The sequence below is a fragment of the Malaclemys terrapin genome, chromosome 4, assembly GCF_027887155.1.
Source record: "Malaclemys terrapin pileata isolate rMalTer1 chromosome 4, rMalTer1.hap1, whole genome shotgun sequence".
Taxonomy (NCBI): Eukaryota; Metazoa; Chordata; order Testudines; family Emydidae; genus Malaclemys; species Malaclemys terrapin.
In genome coordinates this window covers 66,145,859-66,166,104 of record NC_071508.1, presented here as the reverse complement: position 1 = coordinate 66,166,104, position 20,246 = coordinate 66,145,859, and the positions used below count along the sequence as shown (strand labels likewise).

Genomic DNA, 20,246 nt, shown 5'->3' with positions numbered 1-20,246 from the left:
CCCACCCCCCGCCGCCCATTCCTGACCACTACTCTGAAATAACCGAGGCAGAAACTACTACCAAAAATCTACAGTAGGTTTTACACCAGATCCAGTGCATAATGAGGTGGTGACTTCAGTGGATTTATACAGATTAACACAAGATGATGATCTTTCCCTTGCTGTTTTAATTAGTTCTGAGGAAATGTCCAGCAGAGTGAATATGATTATTTACATTCCTTATGTAAAGTCTCATTGTCAAATTAATCACTGGCATAAATGGGTACAACTCCTGTTAACTTCATTAAGAGTTGTACCTGCTTTCACCACGGCCTTAATTTTGTCCTTTGAGTGTATTAACAATAGGCTTTCACAATCCAATTGTCTGTAGTGGTAAACCATTTTCAGTTCCTACTCTCACAGTTAAAACTTGTAAAGAGGACTGAGAGGGAAGGAAGATGAAAGGCATGTATTAAAACAAAGAAGATTGCTAACAGAAAGAACAATAATAAAATGTATACTCAAAATGATTTACCACCTGCTACATTGCCAATTACTTTAATATTAGTTTCTCTCCAGAGATATCGCATTGATTTAAAAAGTAATCAGCAACCAGTCGGAAAGTGTTCTGGAGTTAAACTGCAGGTGGGGGATAAAACAGAAAAAATAAACATCTTTATCTTGCTCCTAATGTATTTAAAGACCAACCTTTTATATCCATTGCTATAACTCATTTTCAACTTATTCTTTCTGATTTTGTCCCTACAAGCTTGTATATTTCATATTCCTCTTTAGCAATTTGTCAGTTTCCAATTTTTGTAGGATTCCTTTTTGATTTTCAAATCATTAAAGCACTCCTGATGGCATCTTATTATTCTTCCTATCTTTCCTTTGCATCAGAATCAGGGCCGGCTCTAACTTTTTTGCTGCCTCAGGCAAAAAAGAAGAGCGCCGCCCCGCCATAACACCCCCTCTCCCCCCCCCAAGCGCCGGACCGGGCCGCTCAAACCCCCGAGCGCCGCGCTGCGCCGGGCCGCCAAATCCCCATGCTCCCTGAGCACTGCGTCGCCCCGCCCAAAGCCCCGAGTGCCGCTCCGGGTGCCCAAACCCCCGCCCGCCCGAAGTGCTGCGCCACCCAAACCCCCCGAGCACCGAGCCGGGCCGCCCAAACCCCCGATGTGCTGTGCAGGGCTGGGCTGCCGAAGACCCCACCCCCCCTCCAGTGCCACGCCGCCAAAATACTCCCCGCACTGCCTGGCCGAAATGAAAAAACAAACAAACAAACAAAAAACCCTCTAGCGCCGCCCTGCCAAACAAAAAAAACAACAACAAAAACACTGCGAACGCCCCCCGCCACCCCAACATTTGCCGCCCCTTCTAAGGTGCCACCCCAAGCACGTGCTTTGTCGGCTGGTGCCTGGAGCCGGCCCTGATCAAAATAGTTTGTAGTTGTGCATTTAATATTGTCTCTTGAGAAATTGACAGCTCTCCTGAACTCCTTTATCTCTTGGGATTTCTTCCCATGGGAAGTCCTCTGAGTTTGTCTTTTTTGAAGTCCATTGTTCTTATTCTGCTGCTCACACTCCTTCATTTCCTTAGAATCATGAAATCTATCATGTAAAAAGCGACAAAGAGTCCTGTGGCACCTTATAGACTAACAGACATATTGGAGCATAAGCTTTTGTGGGTGAATACCCGCTTTGTCAGACTCATGAAATCTATCATAATCACTCTCACCCAAATTCCCTTTAACCTTCCGATCAGCGTAAAATGGCTGTACCCCTGATTACTTCCTCTGTCATCTAAAACAAAACATTTTCCCCAATACATTCCGAGAACTTATTGGAAATTTTGTGTTTTGCCATATTATTCTTCCAACAGATGTCTGGGTAATTAAAGTCCCCATTACTACCAGGTCTTGTGTTTTGGATATTTGTTATTTGTTCATCGTGCAATGCTCAAGATCCTTGAGAAGATTTTGCAAATCAGTAAATTCAGCAAATTAGATGTAATTCTATAGTGTTGATTATGATTTGGGGAAAAATTGAAATCTATAAAGGCACAAAACAGACATGATATTTGTCGTCTTCCCTTAGCAGGCCCTCACCAGACTATACCCTTGTTACCACACCCATCTCCCCTATTTAGGGTTGTCATCTTGGGAAGAAGGACATATGGCCTGCTGACACCATCCTTGGGCAGATGGTAGATCCATTCTCCACACTGGTGTCTTCAAGTGGGAGCCACCCATCATAGCCTCTGTGATGCCAATCCAGAATGGTCGTGGGGCGGGGGGCGTAAATTTTTCATTTACTCACTCTGGCAGAAAGTTGAAGAAAACCACCTCTGACTGCTGTTGGCTCCCAGAGTTACGGAATAGAGCCCTATCCTAAAGCCCCTTATGAATAGTTACTAGGTTACTCTAAGGGCTAAGTCCTTTGGAAAAGTAAGTTACAGTAACATTCTTCTGCCTGGCTCAGAAACAGTTCATAAAACTGAGTCACTTTCTCTAGGAAAATGAATCACAATGACTTCTGTTTATCTTACTGAGCCCATGGAGTAGGCTCAGCCAGTCTGATTCAGAAGAAATGCAAGGCGATGTCAGTCTTTCAACTACCACTATAATGCCATTTTGAAAAGGAAATTTGAAATGCACCTAAAATGAAGTTATCTCTCAATGACTGTGAGCAACAAGATAATGTAAAAAAAAATATGTTCTACTTTGAAGAACACTTTACTTGTGAAAACTTTCATACTAAAACACTGCATGTTTCTGGGAGTTCTGCAGACTCCAAAAATAGTAACATTGAGTGTGTTTAATTACGTAATGAATATTTCATACAGTACTTCACGTAACATATGGTTTTTGAACTTTCTGTTTTATTATATTGCTTACTTGTTGCTTATAATTTATAATAAATGTAAAAAGGCTAGCACGTAGGGTGAAATCTTGACTCCATTGAAGTCAATGGCAAAACTCCTATTGATTTCATTGTGATCAGAATTTCACCCCAAGAATGGTACAAGAATGTAAGGATAGATTTTTTTTTAAATCAATATATATAGTTCTGTGGAATAGTGTTCCAAAGGCAGTGGTGGAAGTCCTATCTTTAAAGACATTCATAATAAGACTATAAATATAAAACACTAGAAAACAGCAGTCTGCATGGTCAGTGGAATAGACTGGAAGATGTCTTTGATTATTCTCATCTCCATATCTCATTGCAACTGCAGTGCACATATTATCATGTACTATTCTTTACTTAGGACTCTAGATGATGCCATAGACTTTAGTGGGAGCAAAGCGCACACCTCTGAGAGCAAAAGTTGTCCCATAGGCATGTTTTCAGAAACCAGACTGCCACGTGGTACTCAACTGTTAATATATATTTATTTTATCACCCATTGCAGCCAGCTATTACGAGCAACGACATAATGTTTGTTAAAATTCACTGTCCATGGGATACGTTATGCAAATATGCAGAAAGAATGAACATCAGGATGCCTTTCAGGTATTGTAGTAACTATTTTATTTTTAATACTTAGATTTTTATGCTTTATATTTAACTGTTTTTACTCATTTATTAAGGTAACATGGAGTCCCCTCCTATTGTTCAAACTGAACAAAAAAAGCCTCCTGCTGCATTATAACTAAGTTCCTCTCTTCTGATCTCTTCAAAAACAATAATTTTTAAGGCCAATTTTGGGGGTAAAAACATGGCTGATGATAGAGGCCACTGTATCAAAAGCTTACTTTCTTAACAAATTTGCATATCCCTGAAGAACTTACTGCTCAAAGCACATCACACACATTTTGCAAGACCTTTTATGGAGGTCCTTTTCATGGTCTCAAAAGATCTGTGGTTTGTGGTTTTAGGCTTAGGAGCACAGAATCTTCTTCTGAATGATGGATCACAGCCAGAGCTTGACTGGAATTATATCCAAAGGCAAGGGAAGTTACAGAGTCAACTAATATTCGCTCTTTCAGAGATAAAACCCTGACATTCTGGAGAAAGCCAGAGTCTTTGTGTTCCTGGAATTCTCTTCACTTCCTGTTTCCAGATTGATGATCTTCAGTCTCCTTATTTATTTAGAGCTATACAAATGCTAAAAGGCAGCCTTGTCCATAAACTCTAAACACTTTTTAAATTAAAAATTACAACATAAATGTATTCTTGTCGTAAGTACAGAAATACAATTAAAAATAACCTATCTCCAGGAAACCAGTAGATGTACTATGCAATTCCCCCACCCTTTCAACAATTCCCCATGCTTATAATTTCCCATCATTTTTAAATGACTGTGGGGGGGCGGGAAAGATGACCCATGTAGTGTGTGCTGAAACTCACTGGATCTGGGATACATCAGGCCAAGGTGGCAATCAAATTCCAAAGTGAGACTGCCTCACTGAGAATGCCCTTACAGCAGCTCCTTCTCACTTACATCAGTGGGGCTCTCGCTGGAGTGCCTCTGCTGATTTCAACTACGACAGTATGGCATGGGGAGAGAGAGATAATCCTTCATGTAAATAGGTCCTAAGCTTAGACTTCACCCAGAAAGTCTCAGGCAGCCTGTCTGTCTTCAATTGAAAATAGGTTTGAGTACCCATCCCTACATTAAACCAGAGCATTATGAAATTTAAACTCTTTGACTGAATCATTTCCCAAATCCCTTTTCATAGTAAACAACTTGATTAATAATCATTTACCATGTGATTAAGGAAGATTTTTTGATATTGCCATATGTGCTTCTCTCTCACTTGAATGATTCATTGTTAACGGTTCAAATATTCATTTTTCTCTAAATTTCAGGACCCAAATGAACTCTTTCTTTCTTGCCATTTTAAACCACTAAACAAAACGGGCTTTTTATCAGCAGACAAGAGCAGTCTATGCTGGGGTAGCACAACTGTTTTGGATCTAGTGCAGAAGCATGAGGCCTCTACACAAATAGCTCTGGTCTTCAAATGATCCTCTGAATTCCACAGGGCTGGGGGGTGGGTTCAGCAGTCTATTTTTGGGGAGCAACCCCATCGCTAACAATCAAGGAGAAACTCTGTGAGGGGATTCTCAGTTTTCCTCCTCTTGAGCAAGTTTTATCATATGGGAGGGACATCTGCCCTGGGATTCTAACTGAAGATTGGAATTCATTTAGACAGTTCACCAGTTATTTGTTGCTGTCTTAGCTTGTGATTGATGGGGAATATCACTGAATTTCCCAGTCAACCGCTGCAAACCTTACACATGATTTCCATATTTGGCTTTTTAAGATGTTCTTCGGGGCTTAGAGGATGTGAATTTATTCCCGTTTCTAGTCTTGATGAATCTACAACTAGGTCTTGCACAAAGATAGGGATGTTCTGGATATTCTTTAATTTGTTGGTGAAACTTACAGCCAGCATCTCTAACAAATTGTTTCAGCTTTGTGCCAGATAACTGGTGTTTACTTCCAGCAAGATGGGGGAAAAGCTCTTGGTAAAAATATAATAAAATGGGCTCTTAGAGCTAGTCAGCTGCCTGTTTGTCTTGTCATGGGGGAGTGATGCAGCCTAGTGGTCTGATTAGAGGAGTGACAGTTTGGCATTCTAATCCTGGTTCTGTTTATGACTCCTGCTGCTGCATTGTCAAAACTACATGAGCCTGTTTTAATTGTCTTTACTAAATTGTGGAAGCAAAATACCCAATTTGCTTGTGCAAGCTGAGGTTGTGTATGTTAATTCAGGTCCATGCATTTTTTTTTTAAAATCAAGACTTTATTAGGTGAGATTCTGACCTCACTGAAGTCAATTGTCTTAAATGTGAGCAAGATTTTCCTGTAAAAAAGAGGAGACGATATTTTTTCCTAGCTGACAGGAATGTTGAGATCAAATTGGCTAATGTCTTTGGAGCACTTTTAGGATGAGAAGTGCAAGTTTTCCAAGTTGTAATATTGCTAATTTAGGCTCAACACTCTGAAATATTTGAACAACCACCATCAAAAAAAAGGAGGGGGGGTGGTTTTTGTTTTTAATTTGAGAGCAAAACTGAATAGTTGTCTGCTAGCTCTGACCTTGTCAGCAAGTGAGCCATCAACCAAAGGCAGAGGAGAATGAATCAGTAACAGGGAGTGATTAAAGCTCCCATTAGCAGTTCTGTAAACAACCCAGCCTTCTCATAACTGCTTATTTATTTCAATGAAAAACAAATTAATAAAAGAAGAGCATGGGAACTGATTAGTGTTTTATAGAAGGAATCATAGCTGGCATTCTACTCTGCCTTTGAAGTGTGATAACTAGAATGGGAATTATATACCGCACGCAATACAGCATAAAAATAAAACACTACGTGACTAGTCCTGCAGCTTGGATGCTAGTGAAATTCACTTTGACATAAAAAAAATAAAAGGGCAATATTTTGGGAGTCAGTGAGGTCATGTAATTTGGGCCTAATCCTGCATTTATGACTGACTTGAATGAGACTGCTAACATGCATAAAGTTACTCACAAGCATAAACGTATTTGTTGGATTGGGGCCATTAATTGTATATTTCACTTTAATCATTTTTTCCCATTTCCTAATACTGTTTTTTCTCCCATCTTGTTATTTTTAGAAAGACTTAAAGTACATTAATTATTTAGATATTTGATCTAGCTGATTTCCTTACTTTAGAGAGAAATGTATGAAATAAGGTCCAGTTCATACAAATATTTATATACGCTAACAATTTTATTGGAGTCTAATTAGCAATTTTTCTAGGCAGGCATTCAAACCAACTTTTTAATCAAATTCTTAATCCACGCCCCCACCCCACCCCCAACCCTCTCTCCTTTTGTTTCATGGCCATTGGTTCCTTGGCTATTACTTTGCTTTATTTCGTTCATGTTTCTTTCACTTCAGATATTTGAAAAGAAGATTCTAAAGAACAAAGTTACGCTGCTTACACACACAGAGTATACATATGTTAAATAGACTTTTTTTTTAAGTGCATACTTGTACTGAGGTTTTACTTAACCATTTTCTAAGCAGTTATAACATATTCTATATTGTGTTGCTGAGGTAACTGCACGTCTCATCTCTTGGAGAGAGGTAGCCTTATTATACACCTGAATAATACAGTTCTCTCCCAAAGGGTGTTCTTACTACCAGCAGATTCCTTCCCCTTCTCTCTGGCTTACCGAGAACTAAGGCTCTACCCGTTCCCTAATCCTAGCCACCCCACTCCCTTCCATCTGCATGGGAGAGGGAGTAGTGGCACCACAGAGGCTGCTTTTCCCCACTGTGGTTGACCCATGATGCATCAAGCCTCATGTATTACACCCCCTTACTCTCCTGCTCAGCGATGTAAGGGTGGATCCCAATCTTGCTCTTTAATGATACCACTAGTAGGCATAGCCCCAAAGAGAATATTTTATTTGAATTCATGGCCTATCTCTAAACTCTGTCTTAAATACACACCTCCCATCAGAATAGGGTGACCAGATGTCCTGATTTTATAGGAACGGTCCTGATTTTTGGGTCTTTTTCTTATATAGGCTCCTATTATTCTCCCACCCCGTCCCGATTTTTCACATTTGCTGTTGGGTCACACTACATCAGAAGTCCCATTGAAATCAACAGAATTACCCATGAAAGGGGGAAGTATTTGGTCCTAGACATAGCATTAATGTAGCTGAGAAGAACCAAAATCATTTATATGTTTCCATCCCAAGGGACTATCCAAAGACCCAGAGTCTGTTCTCAGTGAAGTCAATGCAAAACTGCAAACTAACTCGACTGATAAAAAGTCATACTTCCGTGCATACTATGTATTACTACTACAGCAGGTGCACATCCACTCGATGTGCAGCGGCAGTCAAAAAAGTGAACAGAATGCTGGGGATAATTAAGAAAAGGATAGATAATAAGACAGAAAATATCATGTTGCCTCTATATAAATCCATGGTACGCCCACATCTTGAATACTGTGTGCAGATGTGGTCGCGCCATCTCAAAAAAGATATATTAGCATTGGAAAAGGGTCAGAAAAGGGCAACAAAAATGATTAGGGATATGGAACGGCTTCCATTTGAGGAGAAATTAATAAGACTGGGACTTTTCAGCTTGGAAAAGAGACGGCTAAGGGGAGATATGATTGAGGTCTATAAAATCATGACTGGTGTAGATAAAGTAGATAAGAAAGTGTTGTTTACTACTTCTCATGACACAAGAACCAGGGGGTCACCAAATGAAATTAATAAGCAGCAGGTTTAAAACAAATAAAAGGAAGTATTTCTTCACACAATGCACAGTCAACCTGTGGAACTCCTTGCCAGAGGATGTTGTGAAGGCCAAGACCATAACAGGTTTCAAAAAAGAACTAGATAAATTCATGGAGGATTGGTCCATCAATGGCTAATAGCCAGGATGGGCTTGAATGGTGTCCCTAGTTTCTGTTTGCCAGAAGCTGGGAATGAGCGACAGGGAATGGATCACTTGATAATTACCTGTTCTATTCATTCCCTCTGGGGCACCTCGCATTGGCCACTGTCAGAAGACAGGATACTGCGCTAGCTGGACCTTTGATCTGACCCAGTAGAGCCATTCTTATGTTCTTTTGTAAAGGTTGCTTGATATAGAGGGAGGGGGCATGTAGAGCAGTAGTGGGAAGTGAAAAAAATATTTTGCCTCAAATCTGTATGTGTATTATGTTTCAAGAATAACTGTTCTCTGTGAAGATTTCATAGGAAATTACGTGACTTTTTCCCTCAGAAGTTACTGTACCCAGTGAAAAGAAGAGAGAAGAGAACTGAAATATAAAAACAATTTGTTCCAGTTACTGCTTAATGAATCTTGGGTCCATATACTGCTCTTGATTTGCATGCAAAATGGTAATGGATGTCGATGAGAGTCACATGTACAGATTTAAGAGAGTGTATATAGCCTTTAATGCAGAACTAAAGCAACTGCTAATTTTGAAAATGAGTCCTGTAGAATTAATAAAATTAAGAAGGGCCATATCTTTATAGTTTTTTGGACAAAACTTGTATTATCTTTATTGAGAAGTCAGTGAATGAATCAGTAGTCGGACATGGCCCAGCCTATATAGATCAGTCGGATCAAAATTTAGATTCATTTTTCAAGAGTCATGATATGAACCATTTCAAATTCGAACAGACACACAGATCAGAATATCCTTAACAAATTACTGTATTACAATTTAAAGATGTTTTTCACTCTTTAGCATGTAAATGTGCATGGTATGTGTTCTTATATAATGTGGGATTCCTTTTCAACTGTCTTTTACTTGATTGTTCTCCGATGACTTCTGCTATTCTTTCAGGAAAAAGTGTTATTACACTGACTGGAGGAGCAAAACCATGGGCAGGTTGGTGGGTAATGCATAGCTTCTAATCTTGCATATAGTCACCTGCTAAACATTAGCAGTTGTAAATTTATCCAAAGCAACTAAAACCATGAAATTTGATTCATGGAAACTCAAAAATGCATTAACACAAATAATGCCTTAAAATAGCCAGCTGTTACATGATGCAGTACAGTACAGCTTTGCCAATTCTCATTCTGCAAATGAAATACTTCTCATACCAAAACAATGGTGTCATTTAGTCTATCAGCAGAGATTTAATATCAAAGACAGCATTGCAGTGAGGCCTCCGGTTACTAAAATTTCATAAATTTCAGCCCGCTTTACAAAATATACTTTTTACTAGCACATTATGTCTTTGTATTAATCAAAACCAAACTCCAGTTGTTGAACTAGGAACCTGAGCCCGCAAATATACACAAGGCTCACTTTATGCCTATGAGTAAAGGCCTAAATTTAAAAGTACACTTTGTGATGCAGTATCCTTGAGCTTTTGTTTCATATATTTGATGGCTAACAGTAATATTCAGTAAAGGATCTTTGACTCACTGTGTGAGTTAGCAAGGTTCTACTATATTTCTAACATATGCTCCATTCTCGCATTATGGGTTGTTAATTTTCCATAGAGAAGCACTCACTTGTAGAAACAGTAGCCTCAAGAGCTGGTAAAACCTATTGTTCTGTTCCAAAATTTAAGTACCAATTGGAACGAGCTTATCAGATTTCTAGACTAATTTCCATACCAAAAATGTGTGTCCTAATGCTTATGAGTAAGCTTGGAAGGATTAGATTTGCATCAGTAAATGTGGATAAACATCAATTTCACCCCCCACACACACACACAGAAATATTTCCATCGAGTATAATCAAAATTTGTAGAGAGACAAAGTAAGAAAAATGCAGCTTATGAAATTATTGAAATTTGATTTAAGGTTTTATTTGGTATGTTTTGATATGTGATGTTGACAATTTATATTGTAACAGCTATAAAGCTCTAACTTTTTGAATCTCAACATTTACTATCATTAAAAACATTTTCTAATTCCCCATAATTTCCTGCAACTGTGAAAATTTAAATAGATCAATTTTAAAAGCTTAAAACCAATAACTTTGCACAAATGTGAAAATTTAAATTGATAAAATTCTAAAAAAAATGCTTTAAAATAGACATTGATATCCATCGAAATTATAAAAAAAAAATACAGGAATTCTGCTAAGCATATTTATGAACCAAATATCTACATTTGCTTGACAATTAATTATTACACTATAGAGCCTCCAAGAGTGCAAATCCTGCCAGAGTTCACTATTTCCTGTGCAGTATTCAGTTACTATGTTGTTGGCTGTGCAAGACCACCAGTTAACCAAAAAAAAAAATCACAAAATATCACTGAATTGCAAAATTTGGTTTATAAATTCAGTTTCAATAATAATATTAGACGGAAATAATTTATAACATAAATTTACAACTGCTTTTCTCCTCTCCCCGTCATGCATGTGCTTGCTTCATTTTAGTGTACAATTCAAAGCAAACCACTTACATTTTTGTAATATTAAGGCAAATGTAACAGGGCTATGCCATAAAACAAACTTAGTTCGATACTGAATTCTTTTGGGGATTTCTGGGTGTAATAAAAACTTGGATATTAGGTGGATTTATGATCCCATTTAGTAAAACAGGTATCTAGAATATGCAATTGAAATCAACCTAGTTTCTAAGAGTAGAGTAACAAACAATATTGCCATATTTGCATTCAGGAAGGAATTTTCCCCCAGGTCAAATTGGCAGAGATCCTGTTTTTTGTTTGTTTGCCTATTTCACAGCGTAGAGCAAGACAGTCACTTGCTGGTTTGAACTAGAGTAAATCATGCATTCTCTGTAACTTGAAGTCTTTAAATCAAGATTTGAGGAGTTTAGTAAGTCACCCAGCAGTTATGGGTAAATTACAGGAGTGGGTGGGTAAGGTTCTGTGGCCTGCGATGTGCAGGAAGTCCTACTAGATTATCATGATGGTCCAGTCTGACCTTGAAGTCCATGAGAACTTTAACATCAGAGACAAATACACTTACATGTTTCATTTTTATATGAAGTTTGTTTTGTGAGAAATTAAAAAAAACAAGCGAGGGAAGTTAAATATTTTGCTGTTTTTTTTATTCCAGCATTTTAAAAGAGCAAACACCTTTTTAAAAGAATTGCATGTGAACTCTTACTGTTGAAAAGTTCAAATCTAAATAGAAAACTAATCCTAAAAATGCACACAACACAAAATTTGAAAAATAAATCACATTGTTATAATTTTTTCCAATATGTGTGCATCACTGTCCATATTACCATAATAAATCTGTAGAGTGACAAACTGTGACCTATGAACATAAACATAGGTCATAGGAATGACTATTCTATTAAAATTTTGAAATTAACAGGTAGAGTGCACAAGAACTAGAATAAAGAACTACATTAAAATGACTATTTCTCATCACTCCTACTTCATTTTTAAATAAAAGATTATAGTTTATTAGACTGTTTTGCGTATTGGGGACAAATTCTAATCTCAGATGTATCTGCACAGGCAGGATTTGATTTTTAATACCCCTGGTGTCATATTTTAAAAATTCATGATGATATTCATGTATTAGGAGTAATTCTGTAGATGTTCCACACCTATTCAGTCCTGTGGGACTTGCTCATAAATAATCACTGCAGAATTGGACCTGTTGTTTAGGAAAGTTCTGTGCATGCACACACTTCATTTTTGTCACCCTAAATTTACTTCAAAATTGGCATATTAAAGATATGCAAAATGGGTAATTTTACTTCGCAGTCTTTATCCAGGATGAAATACTGATATTTCCTGCAGCAAAATGGCAACTCTTGGAGTAGAGCAATGGAAACAGGAGTGTGGGTTTTTTTGTTTGTTTGTTTGTTTGTTTGTTTGTTTGTTTTATGGTGAAATAAGGCTCTCTCCTTGCAGAAACTGTCATTAATTCTAGCTTTAAAAAATGCATTTGCTAGTTAGTGAACCCCAATATTTTTCTACATCTCTCTGTAGTATGTGGCTTTAGGGCCTGATCCAGTTTTCATAGAAGTTAATTGGAGTCTTTCCATTGACTTCAGTGGGAGTTGGATTGTGGTTATGACACCAGATCTTAAGCTGGTGTAAACTGACATAATCCTATTGCATTTAATAGAACTATGCCCGTTTACACCAGCTGAGGATCTAGTCCATAGTGTACAGATAGATAACTATCCTTACTTAGGAATATGTATATTTGTAAGTAAAGAATGTAATAAATTAAGAGCTGTTAAGGGGTCATGGAGTACAAGGACATCATGTTCTCCATGAATGTGACTTCCATTGAAGTCAATGGAATGCTTACAGGATCAGAGCTCTATTGTCTATGGGATCAAATATCTGTGTTTTTACCAGCTCATTTATTAAATCACTCGATTAAGTGAATATGTACCTGATCATGATGTCCTTGTACTGCCACTCATATCTCCACATTCTACAGGAACAGCAAGATCGTACTCTATAAGGCTAAATAATTCATACTTTAAAAGTCTGCAAGAAAATACATTGCAGATAAAGAAAGCACATATCAGAAATTGTCTGAATTCTTCCAGACTTCAGACTAGATGACCTAAAAGATTTTTGTTTGTCTTTTGGCTCTGATTTTTCAGACAGACTAATTTTTTTTCTTTTTTCTTTTAAGACTCATATTGAGGAAAACACCAAAATAAATTCTACTATACACAGCAAAATGTTTACATAATATTTTAATTCTGGTTTAGCCACAAAATCTGGGCAATTATGAATTATAATAACATAGTTGCCATCTCTAATTGAATTTTTTACTAGAGCTGGGCAAAATTTTGCAGATGAATAGTTCATTTTCTGAAAAAAAAAATCAGTCTAGGGTCTATAGAAACTAATTGTGAATTCAAGTCCAATTTGGTGAATTGTTCTGGCTGAAGAAAATCATTGGAAATGTCTGTATCAACATTTTGAAAATGAAATGATTTAACTTTTTTTGTTTCAAAATGATATTTCGTTTTGAAATTTAAGTAGAGGTATTAAAAGGGTAGGGTTAAAACACCTGAAAATGAAACCAAACATGGGAAAAGTTTCAAATGAATCTTTGAAATCAAATTAATCTGATTTGCCCCCTGAACAAAATCAATTATTTTCTCAGCTCTAGTTTTTACTTCTAAGTATTAGAAATTGAAGGATACATTGCAAACTTCCTTCATCAGAAGTTTGCAGAATTGAAAATGACCTAGCTTACATGTGAATTGCAGTAGCTGGGTATTCTGGTGCTTCGTGTACTTAAGTTAAATCCTTGATTTATTCCATTGTGTATGCGTATGGTAACATGCAGTTTTTTTATGTTCAACAACATCTGAATTTTGGAGTACTGAACCATTTATTGGTCATAATAGCTTTTCCTGGTTATGATATAGGTATGTATAGCTTTGTGATTTGTTTGGTTTATTTATTGCAATATCTAACTACAGAATAAACTATATATTTATCTGTTTATTTTTTATTATGAGAGTTTCTCTACAAGCCCCATAAAAATTAACGTATAAATGGAGACCTGGATTTTCTTTCAGAGCCTACTTACTTTGAATCTCTATATCATCCTTTGCAGGTCTAATGTTGATAAATACACTGTAGAGCCAGTTTTGAACAAAATAACTGCTGCTGTTGCCCTTTTCATAAATTTTAATCCTAACAGCTGGATACTGCAAACCCTTAGCCTGACTTGACTTAAAAGAAACTAATTGGGAGAGTAATCACTACCCACATGAGCAAGACTTTTTAAGGTCAACCCATAAGAGCCTTCATGCAACCCACATATCTACGAAACTCAGGTTAGACAATGACATTTGGTTGCCCAGCAAGTTTATAAGACACCATTAAGTGATCACAAATTATACAAAAAAGAATTAATGTAAAATTGCAGAAAAGGCAGTGTGAGTTAAATAGAATCTGATATCTCCTGTCCTCACATATGGTAATTGGCTAGTAGCAGGTAGCATGGGATGTCTCAGTACATACAATGTTATACTCTGAGAATGCAGACAACTCAGCTGATTCACCATTAAGAAAAAGCTTTTTCTTTCTATTTTGTAAGTGAATTTAACGCTAATGTAAGGTGTCTGACTGGTGTATTTGCAGATGTAATCCTGGAAATTGGAATAGTCTTTGTTCACAACACAGTTCAGCAGAAATACAGTTTGCCTACTAATGTGCCTTAGCCCTGATATAGAGAACTTCCTCTAGATGTAAAATAGTTCAGTCTGGAAATGCATCCTTTAACCTTCCATTGACAAGTGTGCTAATTGTGGTGCTAGTATGTTTCTACTGATGTGGACATTGGCCCTCACTCAGTTGCACAGCTATTAGGTTATAAAGACATTACCAGCTGAGACTGGATTCACACCATATAGATGTGGACAGTCCAGTCACAATCTAGTCTTCCAGGAAAAAAAGTCTTTTTTTTTTTTTTAATATACAGTGATGCTTATTAAATATAGATGCCTAAAGTTAGGCATGTTACTTAGGTATAATGGATATAGAAGTATATTAGAATTTATCTCCTAGTGACTACAAGGCTAATTAGTCCATTAATGTCAAGGAGAGCAATGAGAGTTTAGCTCCTCTGATACCCAAGCTGCTTATTTAGGTGCCTAATGTTAGGCACCAAAGTTGGACAATTTTGCTTGGAGACTTTATATAACTTGATCTATCAGTATATTGAAGAAACTTACTGTGAACAAACAGGAAAACTACCTGTGTGAAATCTATGAACATAGAAGATGATGCTGATGTCAGGAACCTTTAATCTGGCCAGTGACAATTGCCTAATGCTGAAATTTCATGCCACTATTGAGTACGATAGTTGTAACAATGTAAAGAGAACTAAAAGGGCTGATAATTCTAAGCCAAATCTTTCAGTCATGGGAGTATATATACTGACCAAGAACTGCGCGATTTTGGCACAGCATTGATACCTAAATAATATCAACAGTTGCAATAACATATATAGTTAAGGGTTTTTTTTCCCAAACCAGAATTATTCATTGGTTTTTTTTTAAGGAATATGAGGATAAATGGAAAAGTTAGGATAACTCCTGAGATTTAGTCTGAAAGTTTTATGAACACACAATTCTGCAAAAGACCATAAAAGTGCAATTAAGTTGAAGATTTCCGATAGGAATCATACTAACTTAGGGAAGGGATCATTGTCATGACTAAGTGAAATCTATTCATAAATGAAGGATTTAACTTTTCTTGTTATGTCAGATAAAATGCAATGGTATTGCAGAGTAACATTTTATAGTCATTATAAGACCATTACTTGTACAACTGTTAGTGTTGCAACACTAGGTATTTTCAGTTGGAATGTAGCTGTGCTCAGAATTTGGCCCATGGAATTTTCTTCCATTGTGACCTGTCTGATCTCTCCTTCCATCACAAAATCCTGACTTTACAAGAGTTATTCATTACAAGCTAAATTCTGCCACCTTTACTCATCTTGAGTCACAATTTAGTGAGTAGTCCCGTTGAATTCAGTTGGATTACTCAGGAACTAAGGTACTGCTCCATTTGTGCAACAGTGCGAGAATCCAGTCCTGTGATTTGGAGTTAAATGTACATTGACAGATTAGTCAGACTACTCTTTTATCACCTTCATGTCTTTACTGAAGTTTGAGAATCCATAACAAACTTATTTGTCTGAAACAGAGTAAGAAATTGAATGAAAACTCTGGGAAAGGACCTAAATTAAGAATAAAAATTAGAAACCAATGCAAAAATCTGATTTATTATCACAAACTGACAGCTTTTTATAAAAAGAAAAGTTTGATTCTTAGCTTTAAAAAGAATAAATCTGTCCATAAGACAGAAAAATGAAGAAACTCCAACCCTTACTTGGGCTGAGTAGTACTTCATTCTACAAGCAGTCAGTCCCATCCCACGGGTGAAACAACTTATGGAGTTAAGTACTAACCAGAATGAGTAAAAGTGGCAGAGCCGGACCATATGTTTGGCAGAAAAAGCGAAGTGACAATCCTGTCTGAGAACTGTGTTTTCTGTGTTTGTCCTTTATTAACTCAATTATATTTCTTGGCCCACAAAGTCTAGTAACTGATGGAATCATGTCCCTCAAATACAATAGACTAACAAATTCCAAGGGAATGTAGAAATTTCAAGAATCTGGTGTCAGGGTGTACATTAAAGTACAGTAAGGTCCTGATGCGACTCCCGTTGAAAAAAACGGAAAGACTAATGCTGACTTCTGTGAAAGTTGGATTGGGCTCTAGATGCAGTGGGGCTCATTCTCTTCTCACACTAGTGTAACTTAGCAGTAACTAAATTGATGCCCATATAATTACACCAGGTGAGAGGAAAGTCAGCCCTGCTATTCCCAAACCCAATCCATAAATACTAAATTTAATCTGTGCTTTGCACTAACTGGCAGCAAAAATGTGTTTGCAGTATGTAAAACCCCAGTAGGAGACAGACTAATCTGAAAAATAAAATCGTATGGCCTCATCCTGCAAATGCTTACACATGTAAGCAGCTCTATTCCTGTGACTCAGCTCTATTAGACTCAAGAGTACATTTGCAAGATTGGGTCTTTCAACAGCAGCAGTGGGTAAAGGGGTGGTTGTTTTTTGGTTTTTGCAATTTAAAACTAGACCGCTTGTTTGGAAAAAATAAATAAGCACATATGCAATTGGACTGGGGAACTTTATGCTTCTCAGTGTCATCCTGAAGCTTTTTTTTTAATGTTAGATTCTCCCTGAAAATGAAAAATTAATGGAAAAGCCTGAGTGCTCGTACTATGCAGCCTGCTGCCAATTTAAAATAAGCTTTTTCAGCAATCGCACTTATATTCCACTTTTTTCTTTCAGCTTAATTCATGGGGTATTTTCATGGCAGATGCAAAATATTTCCCCATAACTTTAACTGCTAGATGCAAATGGCCTGATTAGGATTATATGAGAGTCTGGCTCTACATTTTACGATTCTAAATAATAAATGTGCACACTATTTTTTTTTTTTTGGTAGCAGTAGTTATTGGCTTTTCTTTTGTACTGTGTTTCTTTGCTGATTGTGAGAGTAATTTTTCTGAAGGGTAGTCTCCCTTTCTAAGTTCAAATTGCAGGTGCAAAATTCATGCCTACATTTTTGCTCCCATAACAAAAAAGTGGGCTCATTCCAAGTAGTTGTATCTCTGACTACCATACCCAATTAGCAGTTTAATTGCAGATGTAAATTAGATATTTATAAGAGTAAGTACCCAGATTTGTGCCCTGGATTCATTTTGTGGGTACAAAATGCAGATGCAGCTTGTGGAAACCAGGCCTTAACCCAGTTGAAAAATATAGCTGTAATTAGGGTGTCTTGACACTCAGCCATGCCTCCAAAGATATAATATATCATAATATGAGACCCAATCCAGTATTCCTTGAACACACAAAATTCCCATTCACTTCAATGGGAGGAGAGTTTGGAGGTGCAAGGAATACAGAATCAGGCAAAGTTGAAGGGAAGAATGGTCATTGTTTGGGAATTAACTAGATAACCTAATAGATCTCTTCCATCTCTAATTTCTATAAACTGAGTTCTGACATCCTTAGGTAAGCACCTCTCTCATGGGGGGAGTCAGGGAGTTTTGCCTATATAAAGACTAAGCACAGACATAGAACTAAATCCTATAATTGTGTGATAACCTGACTCTTTAGAAAATTGCAGAAAATTATCATCAGTTTTTGTCTAAATGCTGATTGTATGACAATTTTTCATCTTTTGCTCTAACGTATTCTTGTTTTACTTGACTTGTTCTTATACTCTGAAGGGATATAACAATATGTAGATTTTGACAGAGCTCTACAAATCATATGGAGATTTAATTAAATGTGCCAGGGACCAGGTTCATAAATATACAATTAAGGACTATATTTTTAATTCTCACTTTAAAAGAGGGAAATTTGCGTATGAGGTATCTAAAGGGTTTGTGTTTATATCTTAGGGTAAGCACTTTAAGCATATACTTGAGTAAGGGTGGACATTGTAATTGCTCCAAACGAGCTACCTTGGGAAGAAATTGCAACGCAGAGAGTCATTCTCTAAAGCAGTATGCTATTACCTTCCTCCTGCCATGCTTGCTCGACAAAACTCCCATTGATGGCAGTGGGAATGGTGTTTGAGTGAGGTCCAAAAGATTGGGCCACAAATAACGTAACCATTGACTTTTTTTTTTATTTTGTTTTAGTAATTTAGAAAAAATAAGCACTCTCTTGCTTTCATTTCAAGCTTATAGTTCATTCTCATCCAGCATACATAGCTATGATGGCAACAAAAGTGACGTGCAGCTGGGAGCATAAGTCTAACTTGTCATTGTTCCAGTTTGCAGAGGAATATCAGAGAGCTGAAAAGTTGGTTGCCCAGAAATCCAATGAAGCTTGACAAGGAGGCCCTCCCTGACCTGGAAGAGACAGATTGTTACACAGCACCCTTTAGCCGAGCGCGAATCCACCAGTAAGTGTTGGTGCTGAGAATGCAACAACAGAGATCCATGTGCACATTTCATTTTCTCATTTCTTCTTTCCAGGTGACAGAAAGGCAATCATTAACAGATGGTCACTGACAAACACATGGTGTCAGGTTTGCTGTTTCCTGTTGGTTTTCTCTTAGGGCCATATTCTGTCCTCTGATACTCACCAGTAGCTTCCATTGATGGCTGTTCAGCAGTATAGTGTAGGCGCAAAATTTCGCTCCAATAGGGAGCATGCTATTCTGTCTCCTCCTACATTATTAAACACAAATACTCCCGGTTTGTTTTTGCATATTCAAGAAACAGCTGGGCTAAATCTGAGAGTATTCCCTCAGCTGAAACAGAAGGAAAACCCTGGGAACAAGCTGAAAACAGTGACTTTGGATTTTAGCCAGCTGTGTACACAGCAAATGCTCCTGCCTCAGATATGTATAGAAAACCCTTAATCTTCTATACACAACCTAAAAACTGTAAACATATCTGTTCAGGCTAACATATCATCTCTGCTTTTGCTGTACTATGGAATAATGTTCCTTGTTTGTAATGCATGATTTTAATGTATTATGCCTCTTTTAGTTTTTATTTAATCTTAAAATTTTAATAAAGTAGAATTAAAGCTTGACTTCTCTTGAATGGAGCCATAAATTCATGTGAATTCTAGTGGACAGCACATGATACTGGGAGCAGCTAAATTCTAATCCCGGGCAGTAATTCACTGTATGGCATTAGACCAATCACTTAGGCCAAAAATTTCAAGTATTTTTTCACACAACACACAGTCAAACTGTGGAACTCCTTGCCAGAGGAAGTTGTGAAGGCCAAGACTATAACAGGGTTCAAAAAAGAACTAGATAAGTTCATGGAGGATAGGTCCATCAATGGCTATTAGCCAGGATGGACAGGGATGGTGTCCCTAGCTTCTGTTTGCCAGAAGCTGGGAATGGGCAACAGGGGATGGATCACTTGATTACCTGTTCTGTTCATTCCCTTTGGGGCATCTGGCATTGGACACTGTCAGAAGATAGGATACTGGGCTAGATGGACCTTTGGTCTGACTCAATATGTCCATTCTTATGTTCAAAACTGTCATCTATTATTAGTGCCCAACTTGAGACATCTCAGCCCAGATGGTGAGTTGCATTAGAGTTGCAGTTATCAGAGTCAATGTAGGGGTGGAAGGAACCTCAAGAGGTCAAAGTCCATCCCCACCAACATCCCTTGGGTTAGCTGCCTTTCCAGCAATTTGATGACCCTGGATTGTGCTGAACATCTGTAATTCCCATTGACTTCAACTGGATTTGAGAAAACTCAGTACTTCTGAAAATCAGGCCAGAGGTGTTTCTAGTTCAGGAATCTCA

The 20,246-nt window shown here is 37.4% G+C and overlaps 1 protein-coding gene across 1 annotated transcript in view; it reads left to right on the top strand.

The window, feature by feature from the left end:
* The window catches only part of ANO3 (anoctamin 3), a 348,638-nt gene that overhangs the window by 260,992 nt on the left and 67,400 nt on the right, over positions 1-20,246 (top strand). The window contains exons 6-8 of the mRNA XM_054026242.1: positions 3,391-3,491; positions 9,277-9,321; positions 18,741-18,872. Coding sequence (XP_053882217.1) covers positions 3,391-3,491; positions 9,277-9,321; positions 18,741-18,872 — 278 coding nt within the window. The remainder of the gene's footprint in view (positions 1-3,390; positions 3,492-9,276; positions 9,322-18,740; positions 18,873-20,246) is intronic.